At 39.7% G+C, this 27731-nt stretch overlaps 8 protein-coding genes across 11 annotated transcripts; 6 read left to right on the forward strand and 2 right to left on the reverse strand.

Moving 5' to 3' along the window:
* Positions 1 to 642: 642 nt before the first annotated feature.
* Positions 643 to 2490, forward strand: LOC110749651 (large ribosomal subunit protein uL6z/uL6y). Its single transcript, XM_021949801.2, has 3 exons — positions 643 to 1107; positions 1972 to 2094; positions 2261 to 2490. Exons 1-3 carry the CDS (start codon positions 733 to 735, stop codon positions 2345 to 2347), a joined length of 585 nt encoding a protein of 194 aa, XP_021805493.2. The 5' UTR covers positions 643 to 732; the 3' UTR covers positions 2348 to 2490.
* Positions 2491 to 2639: 149 nt separating this feature from the next.
* On the forward strand, positions 2640 to 5639 carry LOC148297085 (L-type lectin-domain containing receptor kinase VIII.2-like). Its single transcript, XM_088247750.1, has one exon. The coding sequence runs from the start codon at positions 3421 to 3423 to the stop codon at positions 5494 to 5496; it is 2076 nt and encodes a 691-aa protein (XP_088103876.1). The 5' UTR covers positions 2640 to 3420; the 3' UTR covers positions 5497 to 5639.
* A 367-nt stretch (positions 5640 to 6006) lies between these two features.
* LOC110749652 (uncharacterized) lies at positions 6007 to 9583 on the forward strand. The gene is made up of 9 exons (XM_021949802.2): positions 6007 to 6415; positions 6586 to 6832; positions 6928 to 7077; positions 7368 to 7425; positions 7527 to 7619; positions 7808 to 7873; positions 7989 to 8080; positions 8941 to 9000; positions 9107 to 9583. The coding sequence occupies exons 1-9, from the start codon at positions 6204 to 6206 to the stop codon at positions 9347 to 9349; spliced, it is 1221 nt and encodes a 406-aa protein (XP_021805494.1). The 5' UTR covers positions 6007 to 6203; the 3' UTR covers positions 9350 to 9583.
* Positions 9584 to 11375: 1792 nt separating this feature from the next.
* On the forward strand, positions 11376 to 13680 carry LOC110749605 (UNC93-like protein 1). The gene is made up of 2 exons (XM_021949745.2): positions 11376 to 13061; positions 13253 to 13680. The coding sequence occupies exons 1-2, from the start codon at positions 11905 to 11907 to the stop codon at positions 13494 to 13496; spliced, it is 1401 nt and encodes a 466-aa protein (XP_021805437.2). The 5' UTR covers positions 11376 to 11904; the 3' UTR covers positions 13497 to 13680.
* Positions 13681 to 14190: 510 nt separating this feature from the next.
* On the reverse strand, positions 14191 to 15305 carry LOC110749628 (uncharacterized). Its single transcript, XM_021949776.2, has one exon. It carries the CDS (start codon positions 14955 to 14957, stop codon positions 14349 to 14351), a length of 609 nt encoding a protein of 202 aa, XP_021805468.2. The 5' UTR covers positions 14958 to 15305; the 3' UTR covers positions 14191 to 14348.
* Positions 15306 to 16288: 983 nt separating this feature from the next.
* LOC110749581 (uncharacterized) lies at positions 16289 to 17701 on the forward strand. The gene has a single exon (XM_021949700.2). It carries the CDS (start codon positions 16841 to 16843, stop codon positions 17270 to 17272), a length of 432 nt encoding a protein of 143 aa, XP_021805392.1. The 5' UTR covers positions 16289 to 16840; the 3' UTR covers positions 17273 to 17701.
* Positions 17702 to 18418: 717 nt separating this feature from the next.
* Positions 18419 to 24992, forward strand: LOC110749657 (DNA mismatch repair protein MutS, type 2). 4 transcript variants are annotated; one of them, XR_015833998.1, is made up of 21 exons: positions 18419 to 18807; positions 18910 to 19038; positions 19129 to 19296; positions 19395 to 19478; positions 19669 to 19719; positions 20070 to 20123; positions 20203 to 20285; positions 20445 to 20568; positions 20678 to 20737; positions 20972 to 21214; positions 21524 to 21604; positions 21737 to 21884; positions 22197 to 22324; positions 22511 to 22558; positions 22666 to 22796; positions 23033 to 23115; positions 23401 to 23504; positions 23657 to 23727; positions 23999 to 24282; positions 24381 to 24607; positions 24688 to 24992. XR_015833998.1 is itself a non-coding variant. In XM_088249395.1 (20 exons), the coding sequence occupies exons 1-20, from the start codon at positions 18553 to 18555 to the stop codon at positions 24533 to 24535; spliced, it is 2484 nt and encodes an 827-aa protein (XP_088105521.1). In that variant the 5' UTR covers positions 18419 to 18552; the 3' UTR covers positions 24536 to 24992. The 4 variants fall into 4 exon arrangements, 1 of the variants encoding a protein (XP_088105521.1); XR_015833997.1 differs by having other exon boundaries at positions 24719 to 24992; XR_015833999.1 differs by having other exon boundaries at positions 20448 to 20568; positions 24719 to 24992.
* Positions 24993 to 26069: 1077 nt separating this feature from the next.
* On the reverse strand, positions 26070 to 27415 carry LOC110749576 (TRP-like ion channel protein (Protein of unknown function, DUF599)). The gene is made up of 2 exons (XM_021949693.2): positions 27071 to 27415; positions 26070 to 26791 (listed from the first exon to the last, which is right to left on the reverse strand). Exons 1-2 carry the CDS (start codon positions 27230 to 27232, stop codon positions 26222 to 26224), a joined length of 732 nt encoding a protein of 243 aa, XP_021805385.1. The 5' UTR covers positions 27233 to 27415; the 3' UTR covers positions 26070 to 26221.
* Between the last annotated feature and the right edge of the window lie 316 nt (positions 27416 to 27731).

Genomic DNA, 27731 nt, shown 5'->3' on the forward strand with positions numbered 1-27731 from the left:
TCTTTTTAACTGGTTATATGATTCGAATTAACAATGCATTATTATTAGTTTTGAATATAAAATTTCTCTAAATTAATGAGAGGAATCTAACTTGCGTGTAAAGGGCGAACTCATTAACTTCGCCACCCCATCCCCACCCGCAACTCACCCCCACTTTCTATTTGTTCTCTCCCCCTCTACTCTCCCTCCCTCCAAGAGAATATAGGGTTGAAGTTGAGTTGTTATCGAATGGTTGAAATTCTCTCATCATAAAATGATTGGTACCCATGATCTGATTTGATACGATATGTAACTCACTTTTGTTGTCTCAAGCTTCTTACACGTTTATGGGATCCCCACATTCTGTACCAAATGAACTCTAAAATTAGGTTAAAATTAAAAATGAGAGAGAGTGTAATGTTAAGGACTATTAATGTCAAAAAAAGTTTAAGGATGAAATATGATAATTTCGTGAACCTTAAGGACCTTTTTTGATAAAAACAGGGCTTTTCCACTCGAAGCCCAAGAAACATATTCTTTTTCGCTATGTCTGATCAAGCCCAGATTTATATTGGGCTCCATTCTTTCGGCTACGAACTGCCCGGCCTTTATAAATTGGGTTTTAGGGTTTAACATCGATTGTATTATATAAAGCATACATAACACATTAGGGTTTGCTGTCTCTCCCAAATCATTCATTTACACACCAGAGCCGCAGAGAGAGAGAGAGAGAGAGAAAGAGAGGTAGCGGAGATGAAGACCATTCTGTCCTCCGAGACCATGGACATCCCAGATGGGGTCAAAATCAAGGTCCATGCCAAGATCATAGAGGTCGAAGGTCCTCGTGGCAAGCTTGTTCGTAACTTCAAGCATTTGAACTTGGACTTTCAGCTCATCAAGGATGAGGAAACCGGCAAGCGAAAGCTCAAGATCGATGCCTGGTTTGGCTCACGCAAAACCAGCGCAGCCATTCGCACTGCCCTCTCCCATGTTGAGAATCTCATCACTGGTGTCACCAAGGGCTACCGCTACAAGATGCGTTTTGTATATGCCCATTTTCCCATCAATGCTTCCATCACTAACGCAGCCAAGTCGATCGAGATCCGTAACTTTTTGGGTGAAAAGAAGGTACCCTTTTCCCAGATTTTAGCTGGCTTTGTTTTGTTTTGCGTTTTTTGTATCTGAGTCATTTGTGATCAATGTTTCTTGTGCATTTTGGTGTTTTTCTTTGTTTGATAGTTTCTTACAACTGTTTTTGGATTTGTGAAGTATGCCTATTTGATTTAGAAATGAGATTTATTGAGCCTTTTGTACTGATGTTTTGGAATTTCTTAAACTTTCCGTTTGAATTTAGTGAAAGCATGCTTGTAGTCTATGGTTATCTGGTTAGCCCGAATACATGCCTGTGCTTAGGCATTAGGTGACATTAGATATTTTAGACCTTACTGACATATGCTGTTTACCGTTGTCAGTTATGTTCTGGTTTTCGATCGCACTGGAAGAGAAACAGATTTCATTAGCATGTGGGCTATTATAGTATTATTGTTGAAGAAATATTTTCAAATAGAATAGTCATTTGTTATCCTTATAATCACCTTGTTTCTGTGTTTATCATATGTCCCATATGCTCTAATTTTTATGTTCAAGAAAGATGATACCATTTCTTTTTATCTGGAATCTGTGTGGCTTTTGACCCCATAAAATGCAATTAGGAATTGGAAATGATTTCATGCAAATATATGGGCATGTGGAAAAGGCCTGGGTTCAAGCTCTTGCTTGAGCTCGGAAAGCTGAATGGCATGTTTATGATGAGAAATTAGGATGTTGTGCTGTTTGCAGTTATGAATTACTAACGAATAAGTCATTGGTTAGGTTAAAATGTTTTGTCCTGTGAGCCAATAACTGATTTTGATATGGCACAATTTTGTTTAATCTAACTAACAAAGATTTCTAGTGTGTGGGTCTTGATGAACTATGTGTTTGCTCAATCAGGTGAGAAAGGTGGATATGCTTGATGGGGTTTCTATCCTCCGATCTGAAAAGGTGAAGGATGAGCTGATATTGGACGGAAATGATATTGAGCTTGTTTCTCGGTCATGTGCTCTGATCAACCAGGTCTATATTTCCCTCTCTCTCTCTCTCTCTCTCTCTCTATGTATCACTCTTATCAATTTCTCTCTTTCTCTACAAATGCACGGAGACACTTGTATTATTGTTGTTGCTTTTAACATGGTAGTTTCATATGCTGAAGTGTTAACTTTGTTTATTTATCTTTTGACAGAAATGCCATGTGAAGAACAAGGATATCAGGAAGTTTCTTGATGGTATCTATGTTAGCGAGAAGGGAACCATCCTTGAAGAGGAATGAGCTGTGTCTGTTTTGTTTTAGTTTCCGAACGTAGTTTAATTTCCTCATGGAACTGAAGTTATCCTTTTGTTGGAGTTGGCATCATTTATAAAGCTTGTTTGACATATGATCGATAATTTTGCGTTAAAAGTAATTTTTCATTAGATTTTTGATTTTCTGTTAGACCTTATATATATATATGTGGGAACAAATTTTGTGCTTACCGCTTAATTATGTGATGTGTCTGTTTTGGGATTATAATACTTGTACGGTTTACATATTTAACACAGATTTAGAACAAGTGTAACAGGTTAACAAGGAAAAAGAAGTAAGTGGAACGGGGCAACAAGAAACACAAAATTGATCTCCCCTAGATCGATTTGGGCTTCCATTGTTTCACCCCGCGTTTGGCCCGGACATTCTTCTTCATGTTTATGTTTTTGGTATTTGAGAGTGTTTTATTGAAGGGTCGAATCAATGATAATACACATGATACCTTGCGGGTAGGAATTGAATATCTGAGTTTGATCTATTGATGGGATTTGTTAATATGGTCTGGTCTGGTGGTCGACAAAAAGCCAACAAGAGCCAAAGGAAAAATAAGAAAAAAAACACAAACTGGTGGTCCAAGGAAGACTGAATGGGAGTGCAAAAGGAGTATAGGGACGCGGCATGGACCCAAAACCCATCTCCATCGTCCATGACTTATTGCTTGACTATGATGAGAGACTCAGAATCTGTCATATAATATGATTGGTAACAAATGATTCATCATTCCTTTTCTTCAGCTTCAGTTCAGGATGTTGTATTGTAATAAAAAAATTATCTCTAACTTGCCTGCTTTCCTATCTTACCTGTATATGTGGCCGCAATTTCTTTCTATTGTCGACTTGATTCTCAATCATTCATAACTAACTAGTTGCAGATTTTAATCAAACAATGCTACAGAACTACTTGTCCAATATCAATACGTATTTATCCCAACTAGTACAAGTAATTTCTGTAGCCGTCCAAATCTTGTTTCTTTATAGGATAGGATCCCCCACCCCACCTCCTTCCATCATCAAAGCATTTCAAATCTTCAAAATATACGAATGGGTTGCTGCAACTACAACTATGGCTTCATCTGGTTCATATGCTTGGTGTTTATTGAACACACAGTTCTAGTTCATTCAGGTAGTGACAACAAGCACCGTATACATGGACCACTGGTTAACGTCACCAAGCATCTCTCTTTCCCAGATTTCAGCTTCTCCAAAAATCCCCGAGTTTTAGAAGATGTAAAGCTTCTTGGCAGTGCCAACTTCTCCGCATCATCAGCCATCCAAATCCCTGATGATCATGATCCACCCCACGGCAACGGCAATCATATTGATCATCTCAGACACCAAGCAGGCAGAGCCCTCTACTCTTCTCCCATCCGTCTCCTTGACCCTCACACCCAGTCCCCTGCTTCTTTCCAAACAACCTTCTCTTTTCAATTCCACAATGCTTCTTCTTCTTCTTCTTCTTCTTCCAATTTCAGTGCTAATTCTTCTGATCATGGTGGCAGTGGCCTCACCTTCATCATTGTCCCTGACGAGTTCACCATTGGCAGGCCTGGCCCGTGGCTCGGCATGCTCAACGACGCTTGTCAGGATGATTACAAGGCAATAGCAGTCGAGTTCGACACGCGTCTCAATCCTGAGTTCGGAGACCCCAATGACAACCATGTCGGAATCAACCTCGGCACGATCGTCTCCACCAAAACAATCAACGCTTCCGATGTTGGTGTCTTTCTCAACGATGGTTCAGTCCACCGAGCTTGGATTGGCTACGACGGCTCACGCCGTTGGATGGAAATTCATTTAGGATCAGACGGCGTCAGCAATGACAGTCCTCCATCAAAGCCGATCTTCTCTGGCCCTCTTGATCTCTCACCCTTTCTCAACGAGTACATGTTCGTCGGATTCTCAGCTTCCACTGGCAACCATACCCAAATCCACAGCGTCCTCTCTTGGAATTTCAGCTCCACTAGCCAAGCTTTTCTTTGGACGCCTTCAGTGGAAACATGCGAGAGTAACATCATTGTACATGGCAGAGCAGGTACCACGAGCGCTGAGCCTCCAGGCACATTCTTAATCTTTGTTGCTGTGCTGGTTTTGGTTCTGGCTGTTGTGCTTAGCCTATACTACAACAGCAGGCGCAAAAGTACAGAAATATCAGACACTTCCATTGTGCTGCCGGAGAAGAAGCAGAGACCAAGGCCTCCCAACAAGCCCCGCTGCTTCACAATCTCCGAGCTTTCCTTGGCTACTCAATCCTTCAGCGAGTATGAATTTCTGGGTAGCGGCTCGAGAGGTGTGTACTATAGGGGAAAGCTTTTGAATGGATGTCAAGTGGCTGTGAAGCGGTTTTCTTCTCAGTTTTTGCACTCTCAAGGATTTGATAGGCGAAGGTTTTTGAAGGAAATAAAGGGCATTAGCCAGGTTAGGCATCCAAATTTGGTTCCGATCCGAGGGTGGTGTCAAGATCAGAAAGAAACCATGGTTGTGTATGAGTTTTTCCCCAATGGGAGCCTTGACAAATGGCTATTTGGGGTGGGTGTTCTTCCGTGGACTCGGCGGTTCAAGGTTGTGAAAGATGTGGCTGAGGCCCTCAGTTTCTTGCACTCTAATCAATTATCCCACAAGAACTTGAAAACAACTAGCGTCTTTCTTGATATTAGTTTCCGCGCAGTCCTTGGGGACTTTGGGTTTGTGCTATGTGGTGCAGAATCAAAAAGGTTCGAGTCAGCAGTAAGCCAAAGTGCGGATGTGTTTGAATTTGGGTTGTTTGTGTTGGAAGTGGTTGGCGGGAGGCAGAGACTGGAGGCAGAGTTGGGGCAATTGGAGGAGAGGGACTTGCTGGACTTTGCATGGAGAATGCACGAGATAGATGAAATGGCGAGGGTAGTGGATAGGAGGATGGGCACAGTGATAAACTTGGAGCAAGCAATTAGTGTTATGCAAATTGGGTTGCTATGCACACTGAATGTGACCAAAGGGAGGCCTTGTATGGAGCAAGTGGTGGAGTTTCTTTGCATGGAGAGACCAATCCCGGAGTTGCCACCGAGTCGACCAGTTGCTCTGTTCCCTTACAACAGCACCGGCGCCCTTTGCACTGGTTATTCTTGTGCTTCTTTCAAATGAAGCTACAATTACTAGTCTTTTTGATTGAGGTCATGTTTGTATAATAGATTGCAAATGTAAAAGCCAATTAGCAACATGTGCTGCTGTGGCATGTATTTTTATAAGTCATACGCAATATCAATTGCTGCAGGTGCCAATTGCAATGTCTTTTTACGCATGCCCTTCTTGGGTTGGGGGCCTCACTATTCACCATTGTTCTAAAAAGTAAGCAAGAGGAGCTGCCTGAAATGAAACCCATTGACGCAAGTTCATCCGAGAGTATCACTTTTGTTGCTATGTTGATACCCAACTTAGGCCTACCACAAGTTTTTGAGAGCTAATTTTGGGGCAACTCGAATATCCTATGAGATTATGATGTGGCCAATTGTTAATAAACCTATCAAAAATTTAGTTTTGATTTTTATTCTTTTTAATTTTCAAAGGGAAGCCGACATAAAAAAAATGGACAAAATGTTGCTGGTCATTTTCGGGTTATAGTTTTAGTGTTGGCCAAGGAAATTTTCAGGTAAAACTGCAATCAGTTAAAGAACAAAAGAAAAATAAAAATAAAATACCGCACTTCTTCTTGGAGAGCAAGAAAATAAGGAGATAGATTTGAACAAGGCCACGAGGGCTTCATAAAACCCTTCGCCTTTGTAAAACCCCCCCATTGAATTCTTACTAGCAGCAGAGAAATCCCAAAAAACAGAAAGAGAAAAGCCAAGAATATGAATATGTTTAAGCTCAATTCCCTCAACTCGTTGAGAGCTCTGAGGCATCTCCACCATTCCCAATCTGCCGGTGTAAGAGCCCTCACCACCTGTTCGTCATTAATCCTCAAACAGTCGAACCCACTTCTTTCCCCTCCATCTTCCTCTCCGTTTGCCCCCTCACACAATCTGCTCGCCGTTCGGAACTACCGAAGCAGTCGCGATCTCAGGTAATTCCTACTCCTGCGTGTTTCTTCTTACAAGTATTGGGTTGTTGGATTATTGGAAATATGAAATGACTTGCGGATTTATTTTGGGTTTTATGTGTGCGTGCCTTTTCAAGTTATGGGTTGGTGGTTTTTATACGATTTGGGTGAGAAATTTGGATCTTTATGTGTAGAAACTATGAGATTACGCCTCCGACGAATTTTGGCATTCGGATTGTGCCTGAGAAGAAGGCCTTTGTGATTGAGCGGTTTGGAAAGTACGTCAGGACTCTGGATTCGGGTATCCATTTCTTGATTCCCGTTGTGGATAGAATCGCTTATGTGCATTCCTTGAAAGAAGAGGTCATTAATGTTCCTGACCAGTCCGCTATCACCAAAGACAATGTCGCCCTTATGATTGATGGTGTGCTTTACATCAGGGTAATATCACATTCTTGAATCGGATTTGTGTGCCTTCGTATATATATTTCTTTAGTGGGTTACACGGAGCTTTGTTTTCTCTTGTGTGGGTGCAGATTATGGATCCTATGCTGGCATCCTATGGGGTTGACAATCCTATCAATGCAGCTATTCAGCTTGCACAGACTACTATGCGTATTGCAATTGGGAAAATGACTCTTGACAAGACATTTGAGGAAAGAGAATCCCTCAATGATGAGATAGTGGTATTTTTATCTTCCCTTTTGCTTCTGATAACTATGAAGATTAAGAATCTGGCGTCTTCTTTAGAGCCGTAGTTATGGTTTGAGTCTCTGCTAAGAAGCTTTTGTCCTGTATTTTGATGATGTTTCTGTGTTAATTTTCTGGTAATAAGAAAATGTCTGATGAGGGGCATGCCTTCAGTTTGCGTACCCTTGTCTTTAAACATTGTTACATCAGCATTAATTAAGTTCTATTTTCTTTGTAAGTTAGCATATTAGGTTAAGAAATATTTTGAGCGGGCATCATTTTGCAGACAGGGCTCAACAAGGCTGCTACAGCATGGGGCTTGGAGTGCCTCCGATATGAAATAAGTAAGAGACCCCTTTTGCTAGTGTTTCATCAGATACTCTTTATTATTTTTATCAAATTGTATTATCATTTCGTAAATGCTTGACTGTTCATACTTGTTTAGAGGACATAACTCCTCCTCGTGCGGTGAGGGATGCTATGGAGATGCAAGCAGAAGCAGAACGCAAAAAGAGAGCTCAGATTCTTGAGTCTGAAGGTAAGGAACTCAATGTTCGTTTTATAGTTCAATTATACGTGCAAAGTGAAATTCTGTAGTGAACCTTAAGGGTTGCAAACAGATGATGACATTGTCTTTTCGTGTGCTTCTTTTAAGTGTAGTATTTCGAGTCACACTTGTAGGTAGAATATGCATTGGCAGAAACTAATGTTTCTGATCTTTCACAGGAGAAAGACAGGCAAACATAAACATTGCAGACGGAAAGAAGAGTGCTATAATATTAGCAGCAGAAGGTAGTTGCAATTCTGATATAATTTAGTCCCAGTAGTGTGCAAAGTTGTGGTTAATTTGATGTTGATGTTCCTTTAGTTGATTAGATTTCCATTTGACTTTTTCATTCTTTTACAGGAGAAGCACAGTCCATCCTTGCTAAAGCAAATGCAACATCTCGAGGAATTACCCTTGTGTCAAAGACTCTCAAGGAAAGTGGCGGTGCAGAGGTGAGGTTCTTCAATCTCCTTCATTGTGCTTGTAGTATTCTCAATAAAGTTTTGGGGATTCCAGAAAGGTGGTGCTATGCACATAGTTGGTTGGCACTTGTTTTCTTAGTCCATTCAGGCTCCAACACATGTCACTCATTCCAAATGAGTACATCCTTATTTTGCTTATTTTTCATATAAAAAATGCAACATCATATGGTTTCCCATCGTGCATCTTGTCAAATTGGGTTACTATTAATTGGGAAGTTGAAAAAATATTGCTACATTACGGGCTCTTTAGCTTAGTTTGTTGAGATTTTGTGGAAGGTGATGCATTATTCTCTCTAAGCCCTCACATTCCACCTACCCTACCCCTCACATTTTACCTGAGATTTTGATATTTAACTACAGGATGTTCCTTCTTCTTCTTCTTCTTCCCCAACCCTCAGACCCACTTTTCTTTCCTTTATATCTCATATCAAATATCTAACTGGATGCCATCCACGTACTCTAGTGTCCAATAGGCCAAAGCTTCTAAATCCTTTTAACTCTATTTGATTGTAAAATGGAAAATAATAATAATAATCATGAGTTCTATAGGTTGTTGCAGGACATCTGGGTGTGGATGTGGATGTGGATGAGTTTCCATGTTGATGTTATTATAATGTATTAAATTGTTCAAGTATCAGTAAATCTGAAAAGGGTCCAGTTCTTCCTTAGCATCTTCTAGAGCCGAGAATAGTTTTTCCTTATAAGCAAGGATCATATAGACTTGTCTTCCGTGATGTTGGCATGTGGCGTACAGATTTTATGAAAATCTTATGTGTGTGCTTTGTTTGTTTGTGTGGAGGAAGGAACTAAAATTATGGTCTGATTTGCAGGCAGCTGCCTTGAAAATTGCTGAGCAGTATGTTGAAGCCTTTGGTAATATCGCCAAACAGGTGAGAGCAGAACCATCTAACTATGCATATATGCTGCTGTATCTAATGATGCTCAATTGATTAATAAAATAGTTTTTTTTCTTCTTTTTATTTAAAATTTTTGCAGGGCACAACAGTGTTGCTTCCTAGTGCTTCAAATAATCCTGCTGGCATGATTTCTCAAGCACTAACAATCTACAAAAGCTTGGTTAATGATCCTTCCACTATTGGAACAATTGGAGGCACGAAAGGTGATACTTCCTCAGAAGGATCTGAGCACGGGATTCGACTGATTGAGGAAACAGTTGATGAACATAATGATGCAAAAGAACCAGGGTTTTCTCTTCAAAACCGCAAGAAAGGAGCATAGAGTTGACTTGTTTCAGTTGTTTGCACAATTAAACCACTTTTGGGGTTCTTATACACCAGACCAGACTCTTCCATTGTAGGATGGATGCTTTCTTTTTGTTCTTTTAGCCTAAAGGTAGGATGCGACCACTTAATCTGAGCTGTGATTAACGAAAAAGTGTCAAATTGTTGCAATGAGAATGACAGATGCCAAATCATATCAAGGAATTGAAATTTTTTGGGTTGGAACTGGTTATTTTCCCTTGTCATTGTTCTTTCATCTAATTTCTCATAGTGGTGAACGTTCTGTGGATTATTAATTACAAATGAGCGAGGTTTTTGCTTTTCATTTGCAGATAGATGGGCTTTCTTGTGTTTTTGGGGACCTCCCTTTTTAGCTCTTGATGGGCTTCGGCCCCTCTATACAAATACAACTATTGACTTTCGAGGGATATTAATAAAAATGTCACATGAACTTATATATCAATTTTAATTTGTCACCTCCTCTATACAAATACAACTATTGACTTTCGAGGGATATTAATAAAAATGTCACATGAACTTATATATCAATTTTAATTTGTCACCTTAAATAAAAATTTAAGCAACATATCATCTTAAGTTTTTAAAATTCATTATTTGTCACTAGACTTTAACATCATCTAATTTTCCATTCATTTTTAAGGATATTTTAGTCTTTCCAAGCAAGAAAGTTTATGTAGTTTTATATTTAAATGATATAAAAAAGAGGGTTTACATATTGAAAAGACTAAAACACCCTTCAAAATAGATGGAAAATTGAATGATGTTAAAGTCAGGCGACAAATCATGGATTTTAAAAACTTAAGGTGACATTTTGCTTAAATTTTTCTTTAAGGTGACAAATTGAAACTTATGTATAAGTTCTTCTGACATTTCCACAAAAATCCTGATTTTTGAAAATGGATGGGTTTTCTGCCTAACAGATTTGAAAATCAATAGTTTATCTTATCAGTTAACTGGAGTCATTCTTTATGAGGTCCATATATAAAGTCCTCAGTTGCCCTATATAATATTTTGTCTGGTCTTGTTGTAGTAGACTAAGCTGGTGGTGTTTTCGTTTGTTTTCATCTTAGGAGCTGCTTCCAGAACTTACAAATGGCGAAAAAGTGAGAAGAGAAGGCAAGCCTATAATGTCAATTCTTGAAATGAACGACATCATCCCCTTATCCTTTACAACCTTATCACTGATGGTCAATTCTTGATTGGACCACCATGAGCTCTGATGAAATGAAAGGAAGGCTATACATCCATGATCCATCCAAGTTCCAACCCAAGTGAGCTTGTGTTGTCAAATGTTTTTCCACAAAAACAACAAAAATAATTCGTTGCAGCCGGCTGGCCTGTTGTTATTGCATGAGCTAATAATGCCATATTTAAATGCCTTAACATCACTATGTTAGTTTTGTGTGATAGACAATTTATTTGTCGCAGCAAAATATGACTTTTTCTGTCAAGACTCAAAGAGTAATGAATGAGAGCTCCCTTTGCTGAAAGCCTGAAAGCATAAGCATATAAAGAAAATATAAAGAAAGTTGAGCCAAACAAGTTGAAAACAACAAGGCAAAGGGTATTCCTTCATTAAGTATTAGTTAGTCAAGTTGTTGTTGGACCTTCCTTTCCTTCTAATATGCGCCTGCAAATTAGACATAACCCACCCAACTTAATTATCTATGTTAGTGAATCTTTAACACATTCGTATGTTATCCTTTTAGGACAGGGTTGCCATAAGACATAATAATAACACCCTTGTTTTCCCAACTCATTTGTTTTTGGAATAACATTCAAGTGAAAAAAAACATTACTAAAAAATAAAAATATATGTCATGTTTTTGGTGTTCTCCCTCTGGACTGCCCTGTTATTTTTGCTAGAAGAAGCGGGTCCACATAGGAATTAAATTCCAAGATTCTATTCCACCTATAACAAAACAAAACAAAACAACTGAAACTGATTGAGATTGACTTTTTCTCAATTATTTAATAGTTTTATTATTATGCAGATTCATCCCCGTCGTCCTGTTGGGATCATGGATTTATATTTCGACCTTTCCCACATCTTTCTCACACCCCGCTGGATTCTGGAAAGGAAGCAAGCCTGGAATCCAAAATTTGTCATTTGCAATGCAATTTGTCTCTTCCAAATCCCAATTTCCACATTCCTTGTTATTTTTTTGACCTTTTGCAATTCATCATGGACTATATCTTCTCAACTTAAATCAAACCTACCATCAATACATAGCATGTGCTTGTCAGAATCGGAGACAGCCCCAGCAACCCCTCCCTCTTTGCTCCTAAATTCAGTCCTTTTCTACTTTCCAGTTTCCACACCCCACTCGGACTCTGCATTCAAAACAAAACCCCTCTCATCTCTTTGGCCTCCCCAACTCAGAGCCTCAACCCCTCATCCCTAAATTCCCTTCTGTCTCTTTTGTCCCGAATAAAGTCTCGAGCTTTCCCATCCCCTCCAAAAGGAAGAAACTTTTCATTTTCAGCAATCACAAAAACCATTAAAATCGTCAAAGTCATCATCTTGGCTTGATGGGTTTCGAAGGAGCTGAAGAATCAGGAGGCACTGAGGTGCCCCAATCGAGATTCAGGTACAACTCCCCTTTTGTGCAAGTGAGCCTTATTGGGTTGGTCTGTTTTTGCTGCCCAGGCATGTTCAATGCCCTCTCAGGCATGGGTGGTGGTGGCCAGGTTGACCCAACAGCCTCCAACAACGCCTCCACCGCCCTCTATACCACCTTCGCCGTCTTCGGCATCCTCGGCGGTGGCATCTACAACATCCTTGGCCCTCGCCTCACTCTCCTCTCAGCCTGCTCCACCTATGTCCTCTACGCTGGCTCCTTCTTGTACTACAATCACCACAAGCACCAGGCTTTTGCAATTGTCGCCGGAGCAATCCTTGGAGTCGGTGCAGGCCTGCTTTGGGCTTGCCAAGGTGCCATCATGACCTCCTATCCCCCGGCTAATCGGAAAGGGACATATATTTCCATTTTCTGGAGTATCTTCAACATGGGTGGTGTCATTGGAGGCCTAATTCCCTTCGTTCTTAATTACAATAGAAGCGAGGCAGCTTCTGTTAATGATGCTACTTATATTGGGTTCATGGTTTTCATGACTGCGGGGACTCTTTTATCCCTGGCCATTTTGCCGCCTAGCAAGGTTGTTCGTGATGATGGGACTAAGTGTACCAACATTCAGTACTCTAGTGTTTCAACTGAGGTTGTTGAGATTGCCAAGCTGTTTGGAAATTGGAAGATGCTTCTTATAATCCCTGCTGCTTGGTCCAGCAACTTCTTTTACACCTACCAGTTCAACAATGTCAATCAGGTTATGTTTAATTTGAGGACCAGAGGATTGAACAATGTGTTTTATTGGGGAGCCCAGATGTTGGGGTCGATTGGGATTGGATACGTAATGGATTTCAGTTTCAAGAGTAGGAGGACAAGGGGTTTTGCTGGCATTACAGTGGTTAGTATTGTTGGCACTGCAATTTGGGTTGGTGGGCTTGTCAACCAGCTAACCTACTCTCGCGGTGATTCTCCAGTGAAGTTGGATTTTAAGGACTCTGGTTCGGATTATGCCGGACCATTCGTCTTGTATTTCAGTTTTGGCTTGCTGGATTCCATGTTCCAGAGCATGGTTTACTGGGTTATTGGAGCCTTGGCTAATGACTCTGAGACCCTAAGCAGGTAACACAGATGATGGATCAGATCAGATAATAGAATATGCCTTATTGCTCAAGTTTTTAATATCTCAATGATTTTTGTGCACATGATGACTAGTGATAGAATAAAGTGACTGTTTGGAGGCTAACATATAATCAAAGTTTGTGATCAATTTAATTGTGATGGTTAACAACTTTTGTGCGTGTGTATTGCAGGTATGTTGGATTCTATAAGGGAATACAGAGTGCTGGGGCAGCTGTTGCTTGGCAAGTTGATACACACAAGGTGTCCTTCCTCACCCAATTAGTTACGAATTGGTCGCTGACTACCGTGAGCTATCCGTTGTTGGTGGTTCTGGTCTTGCTGGCTGTGAAGGGTGAGAGTAAGGCTGATCTAGAGGAAATTACCAAGGAGAAGAAGGCCGCTCCTTCATTTGCTGAACCTGCCTCAGAAAAGTGATAACAATGGGTGGGCTTAGCAGATCAATTTAGTCATAATTTGGAATTGTCTTTTCCATTTTCTCGGGCATATAAAGTTTGTATCACGCTCACACACGTTGGAATCATCACAATTAGTGAAATAGATATATCATGTTAATTGTTCAGTGTTCTACAGAGTAATCAAAATTAGTGTTCTGTTAACATATCGTTTGGAGTATTTCTTTATTATCTTCATGTCTGCATATTTTCCTGCTTAGTAATGATAAAAGTCTTTTCTGTGGAAGACTCTTTACAGATCAAAAGGAACCGTCTTTTTAAATTTTGTAACAGAAAAGGTGCTAGAAAATATCGATTTTTATAAGGGAATACAGAGTGGTGGGGCAGCTGTTTGTAGAATTGACGTCAATAGTGAAAAGTTAGTAATCTGTGGCTCCATCTCCATGAGATTTCTGATTTGTTTTTGTATTTATCCATGTAATGTAAGAGTAATGCAAATTCCATGCAAAGATTGTAGTATTTGAGTCACAGAAATCCAATTTTGAATTCTGAGCATGTGATCTATTTTTGCCAGATTCTTCTGCAGGAAATAAATGATGGTCCTAATCAAACATTTTGCATCACACATGTTATTCTTAAAACTCCAGAGTAATCGACTATGAGGCATATTAGCATAGATAACTTAGCGCGCACACATGATTAATAATTATGGGATGTAAGTAAAATAGTATTTTCACTACTTGTGGTTGTGGAGTCCCAAAAATTCAGATACAAAGTGCACCAATATATCCATCAATGCTGTGTTGCACTTTATGGCTCTATTTTTGGGAGATACATTAATTAGTAGCTAGATTTAGATTGGAGGCGCAATGGATCAAACAGCGAGAATAGGTGCATCTTTTTTCTGGCCCTCTGAGGCAGGAGCTGCCTTTGGTTTGTCTTGAACATCCTCCTCCTTTTTGGCCTTGGGTTTGATGTCCGCAGCAGGCTCCTCCTCCTTGGCCTTGGGTTTGATGATGTCTGCAGCAGGCTGCTCCTCCTCTTTGGCCTTTGGTTTGATCTCTTGAGCCGCCAGCATCTCTTTCTCTTTGGTCTCCTTAGCAGCCTCAACAAGATTGACCTCTGCTAGTTGCCTGGCAGCAACTTCAACTTGATCAGCTACTTTTTCCTCTTTTGGTTTCTGAGTTGCCACCACCTCAGCCTCAGCCGCAGCCGCAGCCTCAGCAGAAGCAGCAGGAACAACAACAGGTGCGGCTTCCTCCTCCTCCTCCTCCTTTGGCTCTGAGAGATCTACCAGAGGTGCTTCTGCTTCTACATTGGTGGTGTTGGTGGTGTCCACCGCCTCTTGATCAGCTGCAACGTTGGTACTATCAGTAGTCGTTTCGGCTTCACGGTCTGCTTTCTCGGGTCTGGTGGAGTCAGCTGGGAGAGCCTCAGGGCGGGCGGTATCGAACTCCTTTGGTTTGCTCGCACAGCCTCCCATGATTTTTGATAAAGTATGGGACGAATGAGCGAGTCTTTGGAGTTCTTCTGATGAAGCTCTCTCTTTTTTATTTATCTACTTTTTGTTGTTGTTTGTTGGAGGAGGGGAGGGCGCTGTTGAGGCTGAGGAAGAATTTAGGACAAGATGGGGTTCATATAGTGGAAGGATGGGTCTTATGTTTAGGAGAAACTGTTGGTCTCAATTTCTCAACTCACCGGATCGCCCTGTCAAAACGTGAATTTCTAAATAAATATGCCCTGACTTTTTCAAAGCTCACCTTGGCTCCTCCCTCCGCCTTTCTTGCTCTCCCTCTACAGAGACATGCGCTTCCAGTTAGTTATTACAGTTGCTCCTGTCCCATTTCATGGCTGCTCCAACACCATGTGTCTCTTGTTCCACCATTCTAGACTTCACCAAATCAAGAAAATAGAAAGAATATAAATGTTATTAAGGGGGAAAAAAAACATGAAACAAAAAACTATGGGCTGACAGGCGGTATACATGGAGGCCCATGCTATAATGCTACAACTATGGGCTGAGTTGGACTTATTTAGGTGATGGGCTACAGTTGAAGGTGATAAACTGGGTTAGAAATAGACTGGACCGTGAGCTAAAGTAAAGCGGAAAGGCTAGAATGAGGAGGTTGAGTGAGGAAGTTATTTGAGGAGGTGAAATCTCACCATCAACAACAAAAAACAAAGCACATGGGGGGGTGGGGTGCATTGGGGGGTCCACACCCCTTTTGATGGTGAGATGGGCATCCTCAAATAAACTCCTCAAATAGCATCCTCATTATAGAAGCTCCCAAAGTAAAGTAACTTGGAAAAGTTTACGAAATAATAAATAACAAATCTGCCATGTGCGCTAAGCCCGTAACTTTTCTAACGAGAGGACTATATTGAGGTGTTCAATAATAATATTTTCATTGACCGGCTACTATTAAGGACCCCTTACTATCAGCCCTCATTATAACCTATCTTTGACAAAATATTGAATGTTTTCTTGGCCTATTAGTCTGAGTATATAGTTTGGGAAATAATGGTAATTTACATAACTTGCAACCCATGATTGTAAGTGTAAGTTCTCTTTGGTAAGAGTATTGTAATTTGCAATAAGTTTCCCTTTCGGCCCAAAATTAATTAGGTTGTTGCTCCTTATTTCTTTGGGTGGTAAACTTCTTTTACGTGTTTTTAGAAAAGGAAAAAGACGACACCAAAATTAATCAATCAAGATTCAAGACACGTAATAGTTGTAATCTATTAAAAACAGATTTACTGAAAAAAGACGAGCACACAAACTCAAAGTCGATGTCCAAGGCAATGGCTGTCCCCATATTCCGGCCGAATTCAGCGTTCAGTGTCAAAATCTATTTGACGCATAAACGACGCCGTCTCGCAAGATCCAAGGCACAATTAACCCAATAAGGCATTACGCGTCAAACAAGTGTCTCATCTTCGTCCCCTTCGTTCAACCCTAAAAATTAGGGATGAACTCGAAGGTCGATCCTTTTCCCCCCTATTTTTTTCCCACCGAAATGAGGATATATTGAGTAAGCAGTCAATGAACAACATTTCCATGGTAAACTTAGATTTCGGAGCATCATAAACCAATCTAACCTAACCTAACCTGATTTGGAGAACCAATCTCTCAAATTTGGGGAAGGTTCAGGGAAGAAGAAGGATTTGCAGCTCGGAAATTAAATGATTTCCCCTCAATTTTCTTGAATTTGGGGAAGATTTTAGGAGAGGATTGGGTTAGCTTCCCCAACAATTCCATAACATCAACTGCATAAGAATAAAAAGGCGAGCTTTTCTTTTCTTTTCTTTCTCATCAACAAACAAGAAAGAAAAGAAACGAGCTCGCCTTTAATTTAAATTCAAACAATGGAGCCCCAGTTCGCAAAATCACCAATCCCTCTCATCCTCCTAATCCTCTTCCCCATCTTCATCCTCTGTTCCTTCCCCACCGTACGATCCGAGCATGAATCTACCATCATCCGACTGCCCTCGGATTCCCAATCAGCCGATCGATGTGGCGGGACTCCGTCGTCTCCTTTGTCGTCGTCGTCGTCACCCTCGTCCCACCCCATGTGCCCTGTAAATTGCTTTAGACCCGACCCGGTTTGCGGCGTGGACGGTGTGACCTACTGGTGCGGGTGCCAGGAGGCTCAATGTGCTGGGGTGAAAGTGGCCAAGCTAGGGTTTTGTGAGGTGGGTAATGGGGGTTCTGCCCCTCTCTCCGCTCAAGCCCTGCTTTTGGTTCACATTGTGTGGCTGATCGTCCTCGGCTTCTCGGTTTTGTTCGGACTTTTCTGAATTATGGGTCTGGACTGATGATTCATTTGAATTGATTTTGTTGGAGGTCAAGCTCTAATTTTTTTTGTAATCTAGCCAAGCCGCCAATGGGTTACAACAACAACAGCAACAGGCGTTTGTGCAAGAAAGACTTGATATCTTTTTGTCATCTTTTTTTCGTTAGGTTATCGTTGTATGGTAACACCCTCTCTTACTGACCGCTGTCATGACCAGTAGTAAGTAATAGAGGAGGACAGACAGGCGTTTGTGCGTTTTCTTGTACATGCAACAAAAGAAAAACAAAATTAACGGCTAGTTTTTTTAAAATTTGTCTTTGTGTTTTTGTTTTTGTCACAAAACAAACATAGTCTTTGTCTCTTTGTAATATAAACAGCCTCCACATGATTCTTCCTTTTCGATTTTATAATTGAGATTTTGTGCTGTGCGGCATTTGCGTGTATATATATATATATCTGTTAGCGTGATTGAGGTTATAAAGACAAGACTAAAACTAAAACAAGACCAAATCATTAATTAAGAACTACTTACAATTGTAAAGAGAACAGAGCAAAGAGACCCGGAGTTAACAAGGCCAGCAGCAGCATATTGCTTCTCTATCTACAAGTGTATCAAATCACAAGCCCAAAAAGAGCCCAACAATTCCACAAGTAGAGAACCAAGAGGATGAAACTTGATGGTCAGCGTCTAATCATCTCGACAGTTAGAAGATTCCTATAACCCAGAATGGCAACACAATCAGAAATCCAAACTCCGCTGCAATCTCTAAGCGAACTACCACAACCATTAAAATCGTGAGAGCCTCTCCTACGTCCATCATAAGCATTCAACTTTATCCAACTTTATGGCAAACCAATATTTACAGAGGCTTGTACCTCAAGAGGTAGTGGAGAAAAACCTTGACAACCAAGGCTGCTTTTTTATACAATCAAGACTGCTTTTCCTATTTGTTCTTTTTACTTGCACATCAAGGCTTCGGTTTGACCCGATAAATAAAATCAAGCGGGTCTGGCTTTGATGGGGAGCCTGAATTTTACTTGCATATCAAGGTACCCATCCCTCTATAACTATAAGCCCAGTTCTAACATTTGAACCGGGCCGTTAAGTTATTTGGAGCCCACTATAAGACCAGTCGGCCCATAATCTAAAATACGGCTAGTCGGCAGCTACGCCACACGTTGCCTGGTCGTCATTATCAGCATCATGGCGGCCTGAGGATAAACGCCGAGAAATTGTACCCGCCAGTTGTGACCGTTGGTAACGGAACCCATAGACTGAGAGAAATGCTTTCTTGCGCACCAATTGGAGTTGGCAACCCCATCGTCTCCCTCTTTCCCACTCCTCTTGCTACTCTTACTCTTACAAAGTTCAGCAACCGTGCTAATTTCCTCAAACCCTCCTCAATCTCCTCGGCTAATTACCAGTCCCACAAAATATCACAGGCCCACTACGACAGTCTTAGGGTTTTGGAATGGGACAAGCTCTGCGATTCCGTTGCCTCTTTTGCTCGTACTTCCTTAGGCCGCGAAGCCACTAAGGTACTCCTCCAACAAGCTCTTCATCCTCTTTCTTCTTTCTTCTTCATTTGTTTTATATTGACATTGGTTCTGCTGCTGCTGGTGTAATACTGCAATACATAGGCACAGCTATGGTATTTGAATCAGACATACGAAGAAAGCCTCAGACTTTTGGACGAAACCAATGCGGCCGTAGAAATGCGCAAGCACGGTGCTTGCTCTCTGGATTTTAGCGGCCTCAATGTCGTTTTGGTAATCATCTAAGTTAATATCATTCCTTTCATGAAAATTTGATGACTTTGCCCACTGCCCACATAACCTTTTGCTTTGTTGTGTTTGAAGGTGCAATCTGCCATACAACATGCTCGGAGGAGTTCACCACTGGATGGGAACGAAGCGTTGGCTGTTGCGGCGCTGCTACAGTGCGCAGAGGTTTTACAGAGTAATCTTAAAGTTGCAATCAAGGAAGATGCAGATTGGTACACACGTTTTATGCCTCTTTCACCAGTGGTAAACACAACATTGAAATTTGAATAAACTACTACCAATTGTTATTTGTTAGCATACAATTTAAATGCATTTGAATCTACTTTAACTATTTTATGCAGATAATGGGATTTGTCATTAACCGATCACTCGTTAAGCAGATACAGCAAGTTATAGAGGAAGATGGCAGTGTTAAAGACTCTGCGGTTTGTTTCTGACTGAGCTAGTCTATATTTATTGTTTTCTTCCCCTTTCTAATAAATCTTTGCGTTTCTTCTTTGTGCTTCAAAAGAAGTCTTTAGTTAACGTTATCTGATTGATTTTTTTTATTTATAAATGTTCTATCTGTTTTCCCTGGATTCTTGTCTCACTCAAAACTTGTATTCCCTGTTTTAGAGTCCTACTCTGAAACGATTACGCAATCAAGTTCGGACACTTGAGGGAAAGGTAAATTCCTACTTTTTATTTTGTTTATGATCACGTCCTATGTACATTTAAATAGACCATGAATTGCTTGGTAATATAGTGACCCTATACTTAGTGGGTTTGAGTTGTGTGCCTTCTTAATGGGTTTTACATGTTAGAGAAGCATGTTCTAAATCCTATCACTTTATTAGTTCTTTGGTACTTTAAAGTACCTCACCCAAACACACTGTAAATGTTTTTCTAACATGTACTCTTATGCTTATTTAAAACGTAAAGTGATAGCTTTCAAATAGGCTATGATTTTGAAATTATCATTTCTCTTCATTCTCATTCACAACTTATTCTTACAACCGCTTGCTCCTCCTGTTCAGATAAATCAGTTAATGAACAGCCTAATTAGGGATGACAGTGAAACACCCTCTATGGTAAGAAGCTCAAGTTCAGAGATGTATTTCGTAGAATCTTCAAGATGATTTCCTAATTATTATACTGTCATTCGTTCAGGAAGTGAGTAATGTTGATGGCAGGTGGTGTATAAAATCCAGTGCGAGCGAACTGACAAGTTTTAAGGGTCTCCTATTGCCCAGGTCTGTTAAGTTTGTTGTATAACGTTTATCACCTCTGAGCATGCAAAGAACTCTTTATTTATTTTTTACAGGTCTTAACCAATTGGTGTGGCTCTCTCTCTCACTCATCTCATCTCAGTTGTTGATTATTTCAATCCTGAAAGTGATATAATGTTATAGTAGTTCAGGCATAGGAAACATCGTTGAGCCAATATCTGCTATCCCTCTAAATGATGAGTTGCAACGGACAAGGGCTCTAGTATCAGAAGCTGAGGCAGAAGTTCTCTTAACGTTAACAGAAAAGGTTTGTGGCTTTATGTGGTTATAACTCTTTTTATTCTGGCTATATAATCTTTTCCTTTTTTGAATAAAAAAATTAAAAAATAACATTTATGTTGTGGTTTACTGTACAGATGCAAATAGATCTTGATAACATTGAACAACTATCAAACAGTATAATCCAACTGGATGTGGTAGGTTGCTGCCACCATTTAATGATATCTTCTCATACTCTCTCTCTCTCTCTCTCTCTCTCTCTCTCTCTCTCTCTCTCTCTCTCTCTCTCTCACACACACACACACACACACACACACACACATCTTATTCTTCAATGGGACTTATGGAATTGCTTTCTGAATGCCCTTGTGGTGCTACTTTGTCTGCTTGTTTTAGTTGGCAATTCCTTAGCTTGGGCTGTTAACTTGTAGGTCAATGCCCGAGCAACTTATGGTCTAGCATTTGGAGGAACATGTCCCAATCTATTTCTACCAGGAGGACTTGGCTCTTTCACTTCTGATACCTACGTATCAGGGAACAAACATCCACAACAATCCGATCCCTCAAAGAATGAATGGGTGTTGTATCTGCCGAAGGCTTATCATCCTCTACTACTTCACCAGCATAGACAAAATTTACAGAAGGCCAGGAAAGATTTAAAAATTGCCACTAAGGTACTTATGCAATATCCATAACCTGGTGCCACTTTTTTATTATTAGTTTTTGTCTTATTCCAGTTCCTGAATAATGGTTCAGGATATATAATTAATTTAAATCGACGTTATTTTACTTTATTCTTTTAATAGAGTGGTCATCTACTCCTTGCACAAGAGGAATTGCATTGAGGTGATTGCCATTTGTCGACAGTCATTGATTTCTTCTCAAATATGAATCATTGCACATATAGCTTACCTCTTGACAAATTTATTTATATACAGTTCTTTCGTTACTTATCTTTTGGTTCTTGTCCTTTTTCTTATTAGGAAATCAAAAGAAATCTGCAAGGAGAGTATGTTACACAGAAAGCAGGAAAAAATATAGATATTTCATCCTTAGAGTTGAAGGTAATTTTTTTGAATAGGTTGATTATACATATTATCAGGTGATAATAAATTCTTATCTCTTAGTATTCAGACATTCTATTTTTTGTTATACAACTATTCTGTTTTTAAGGTTATTTTACCCCTGTTTGGCAGGCTATAGAACTGGAACAGGTTAAACCAATTCCAGTTGATTTTTTCATAGCTCAAAAAACTCGAGTTTTGGTTATCACTGGCCCTAATACGGGGGGTAAAACCATTTGCCTAAAGACCGTAGGATTGGCAGCTATGATGGCAAAATCAGGTTTATCTGATATCTCTCAATTCTTTCAATCATCCTTTAAGCTCGTGGAGTTTTACCAGTAGTCTTACAAGCATACATATGTTTCTGATGTAATTTAATTATTCTATTTTATTGGTATCCTTATTTGGATATGAAGCACTCATGTAATGTAATTCTCATAATTTTTCTTATCAATATGAGGTTCTTAGCACATACACTTCCTCTCAGCTTGCTCTACAAGAGGGTAGAGAATATTCAGGGACTGAAGAATTAATCACAAATGTAATTCATCAAGTTGCGTGGCTTGTGACCCCCTTTTTCTAAATATCGCAGGCCTTCATGTTTTGTGTTCTGAATCAGTACAAATCCCTTGGTTTGATTCAGTTTTTGCTGACATTGGCGATGAACAATCCCTGACCCAATCACTTTCCACCTTTTCCGGCCACTTAAAACATATAAGTGTAAGAAAGAGTTATTTTGGAAAGTGTTTGTTTCTACTTTGGTTTTAATAAAGTTTGTATAAACATGACCAAGTACAAATATAGAATAGTTAAAAACTTGATTGACTACAAGAATTTGGTGAAAATCTTTAACGTGTACTTTTATGATATGAAACATTCAACCAGTATCTTTACTGCATATTGCAGGACATCCAGTCACAGTCAACAAGTCATTCACTCGTGCTACTGGATGAGGTGTGGTCAAATTGCCTTTTCTGGAATATGATATGTAACAAATTGTTACTAGAAAATATAAGGAAATGCAAATGAATACAGGTATCAACTCCTTTTGTTTTTGGTAGGTTGGTGCAGGAACAAATCCCCACGAAGGAGCAGCACTGGGGATGTCTCTATTGGAATCTTTTGCTGAAACTGGTGCTTTGTTGACAATTGCTACAACACATCATGGGGAACTCAAAACCCTGAAATACAGGTATTTGGCATACAAGTTAAAGATGCAACTAATGAATTACTACAGTTCAATTGTTTAATTCATCGAGTCTGGAAAAATAAGTGGTGGCTGTCAGACATTTAGTCAAAGTTGTTCTGCATGTGGTTTATTGAAGCCAAGTTTGCCCCATCTTCCTATTTGAAATCTATATGAGCCCATAGAATATCTACCCTGCCATTAAGTCTTGTTTTGTGTTGATGAGGTTGTTCCTTTGACAGCAATGACGCCTTTGAAAATGCATGTATGGAGTTTGATGATGTGAAGTTAAAGCCAACTTACAGGATTCTCTGGGGAGTACCAGGTCTTCATTCTGACAAACGACTTTAACTTTTGTTTGCTTTTTTCCTTTTTAAATCTTTTCTCCTGAAGAGAGAGGAAGGGACGATCCATAATTTATGCATCTCCATATGCAATTGAGTAACTGGTCTCTTTTCTGTTAGTACGTATTGTAGTTTACTAGTGTGTAAAAATTTGTTTAAAACACTTTTTCTCAAGCAACTAGTAGTCATTTGGTCTTCCGATCTGTTGTTACATTATATAATTATATTCCTGCATAATGACTAAAGGAGTGATATTTATGCTGCAGGGCGTTCAAATGCAATCAATATAGCTGAAAGGTTAGGACTACCTGGTAAAGTGGTAGATAATGCCCGCGAACTATATGGTGCAGCTAGTGCAGGGATAGATGAGGTAACATGCATAGATTTTATTACTGTTATATTAATATATATATATATATATATATATATATATATATATATATATGAACATATATTATAGACGTTCTTTGGATGGGTGTACTTAGTCATGCATAAAAATGCATCTGTTTATTCCAATGGCAGGTCATAATTGATATGGAACAGTTAAAGCAGGGCTTTCAAAAGCTTTTATATGAAGGACAGCATCATCTGATGTGAGATTTTTCTGCCCATTTTAGATAATTCTGATGTGAACTTACTCTTAAAATCTTCAACAAAGGAAGAAATTTGTTTAAAACAGAAAATAACATGAAAATGAGGGATGTCATAACTTCAATTTTAGGGCATCCAAGTTGATAAAATAAAATCCATGCAGAGGTTTTGGTAATAATCAATGTTAGCTGTTAACAAAGTCAAGTCATGCTGCATAGATAAATGTATGGCTATAGATGGTGCCTCTATATCTGCTCATGTTTGTACTTGTAGGCTCTCAAGAGAGTCGTATGAGAAACTGTTGGTTGCCAAAAGGAAGATTATGGAACACAGTAATGATCACAGACTTAGGAAAATGAGAGAAATATCTGAGGCTGCTGCAATGGCTCGTTCTATCCTTCACAAAAAAGTAAGACAGCACCGTGCATCTCTGGTTCAACCTTTGCAGCCTACTTTAACGCATAAACGCCAGCACAAATTGGAAACTAACAGTCAACGCACAACTGATGATAAACATCAAATGGAAAAAAGGAGTGCATCCTTTTTATCATCATCAGGTATTGAAAAACCAATGAAAACTTTTGAGACTCTCAAATCTCTTTGACAATCTGGCTGAGTTTTCAACTAAGAATGTCTTTCACCTCTTATATTTCAGAGAAGTTTGAGCTTCCCAAGGTTGGCAATCTGGTGTTTGTTTCTTCCCTTGGTAAGAAAGCGACAGTTTTAAAAGTGGAGCCTTCTAAAGAAGAAATTGTGGTTCAAGCTGGAAACATGAAGTTGAAATTGAAACTAGACGACATTAAGACGTGACTGTCAAGAATAGTTGCATGTGAATGCCATCCACGATGTCAACAGAAAGGATTTTTGCTTGCACATTAATGAGTAAGCATTCGTATTTTTGTTTAATTCATATCAAGCATGATTTGTTTCCATAGAAACTCTTGTCTCTTTCTCTCTCTCAGGTAGCATTATGTTGAATACCATTACCTGCAGTGCATTCCGTCGAACGAACTTAACAATGAACAAGATTGAGGGCTGAAACACATCTTCGGGTATTGAAATGCAAAGCTTCATGAAAATATTTGGACAGCTCATCACTCTAATCAAGCATGCTAATTAGGCGCACTGTAATAAGTTGAACATGCAAACATCTTGAAGATATGAAGTAACGGTGGGAGATACATCTTTTACTTTATTGTTTCATCGAATGACAGATTATGTAAACAGCATCCTGAGTAATATGAAATATAATTGCTTCTTTTGATTATACATGATTCTATCCTCTTCTGCTGTTATGTTATCATGAGAATATTTATTATCACTAGCACTTGAAGTCTCCATTAGCTGGAGAAGCTACTAGGACTCCTTGTCGCTGGCAGGATGGCTGAAGATGAAATGCTCTTTGAGAAGAAAAAAAGAAAGGAAAAGAAACTAAGCACACGGGCTACATTCGGTGTTTGTTTAATGTACTTTCGCGGGTCAAATCAGAGGTTAAAGACAACCAAGACAGAGGGACAGGGAGATCACAATTCTCTTGGAACTCAATTCGTTGAAACATGGCCCAACTTTTAAATTTCATGATCGAATGGATCATGGATGAGACATGAAACTGAAAGATCTCTTTGTGAGGAAAATAAACTTTCTTGTAAAGGGGATTTTGTGAGGCATCTGTATAACTGTGTTGCATCCAGAGCATGTTGCCCGCCTTTGCTTTATGTTTCTTCCCTTTAGTTTTAGGTAGCGTCTGGATGACGCCACTATACATCATGTTGACTTTGCTTCTTATCAATCTATGAACTAAAAGAATCACAAATCTTTTGTTTTTTTGTTTTTTGTTTTTTGTTTTTTGGCTAATGGGGGTATATGATTCACGAACCTTTCACAACCACCTTGTCAATGTCACATGTTACGTGCTTCACGAGTAACGCTTATCCGAAGTATTAATTTTGTGCTTTAACTTTTGTTTCTTCCATCGAAAAAGAAAGGAAAGGGAAAAGAACAAAAGCCTTTTTGTCTGTGTTGATTTATTAGTAATATCAACCATGAAGCCTGCTCAGAAACTTCCATGTGATTGGTGCATTTTTTTTGAGTGACTACGATATTTCAAGAATAAATAAATCTACCTCAACTCAGCATGATATTGATTCCCATGGGACATGGCCAAACTTTGCTTCCTGCTCTTTGGAAATGTGTAGGAACAAATGCCTTATTTAGACCAAATGATCTCACTGCATCGGCCCAGGATTCCTTACTAGAATAAAAGACTGGTAGGCAGCAACAGATTCATCTGTCTCTGTCTCTGTCTCTAAAGATTATAACAATAACAGACCAGCAGAGCATAGCGTTCCCTAATGGTACTTTTATTTCAACTTATTGTGTTGTTACATCAACTTATTGGGCAATTCAATTCAACTTGTATTGAATCTGAACCGCTCTTTGGTTCAATACTTATAGGCAGTTTTGTTACTATTCTTTTCTCTGCTAATGATGTCGTAATCACGTGCCTTGTTCCTCGTCCTTGTTAAGGCTGTTGTGCTCCTCCTCATCGACAACCCCAACAACCCATCCAAACTGAAAGGTGACATCAAGGAAATAGAGCATGATGACCAAAACAAAGCAGGACACGAACATGGGAATGGGCCCAAAGATCCACAGAAACAGAGGGAAAGAGAAGTAGAAGGCACGGAGGCCCAAGGACCAGAAATAGCTGCCTCTGTTGACAGTGTTGGCAACATACTCTGTTGTGAGATAATGATGCTTGTGATGCGGTGACATCTTTTTGAAGGGGGCGTTGATGAGAATGCTTGCGTGGCTGTAGTATCTTATGGACTGCACATTGAACAGGAAAGCCACCAAGAAACAGACCAATATGGCAAAGAACTTGATGGAAAACGCGAGCTCGCTTCTGTTTCCGAAGACGAAAAACGCCTTTCGATCCTTGCTGCCACTTGTCATCAACACGGCAATGAGAGAACTGAGCATAATGGCCGTCGAGGCCAAAAGGGTCGATGCCATTATGTTGTTTCGCAGTGTCTGCACCGCAAGAACACCATTCTTTGGCGCATCCTGCATTTCATGCATGCCCAGAAGCAAATTGGTCAATAAAGATTTAGTCCTTATATCAATCAATCAATCATTCGTGTTGGTTCTTTTAAAACATTTCAAAGATTAATGATAGGTAAATAAGAGGCATCATTTTGAATCATCAAGAGGGATCGATCGATAGATCATTCATACATACAATAAAAATATGAACAGGAAGGAACACACACACACACACACATATATATATATATATTAAAAGAAGTGAAGTGATGGTGTGTGTTAGGTTGGGTTGGGTTTTACCTCCATCATAGCGTGGACCCAGAAGCGGCGGTTGATGGAATTGATGCCGATGATGGTATTATTTGGTTGCATTATAATTCGATAGAGAAGCCAAAGGTGGTATGCCACCATAACTAGGAGGCCTGCCGGTACCAAAATGTAATCAAGAACTCTTTCCTGCATTTTTAATAATTAAAAGAAACAGAAAAAAGAAAGCCCTCTTTTAGTTTTCTTCTTCTTCTTCTCCTTCTTCAAGGGAGGTTCAAAGAGCAAGGTAAGAAAAAGAGGGAGAGTCCAAGTGTAATACGGGTGTGGTTTTTGTGTTATGTTGTGTGGAGTGAGTGATTTGGGTGAATAAAAATGAGAAAAATGAGGTGGGTTTTTATAAGGCTATGTATGTATGTATGTATCTTCTTAACAGCAAGCCAGCTAGCTACACATGACATGGAGGAGATGGAGCGCTTAAAATGCGATTCATACGTGGAAATGTAGAATTTAAGACGCAAAGGGTTGAGCCACGCCCACCACCACTAAACTCACCTCAGACAGACTACTCTCTCTTTCTTTCTTTTTTTATTAATTGCCATTTTACCTGTTGGCCTTTGAATTTAATCAGGCTCAGCAAATACAATTCACAAAGCAAACTGCCTTTCTGGCTTTCTGCCGTTTGCCGCCCACCTTC

This window comes from Prunus avium, chromosome 2, assembly GCF_965620075.1.
Source record: "Prunus avium chromosome 2, drPruAviu1.hap1.1, whole genome shotgun sequence".
NCBI lineage: Eukaryota > Viridiplantae > Streptophyta > Magnoliopsida > Rosales > Rosaceae > Prunus > Prunus avium.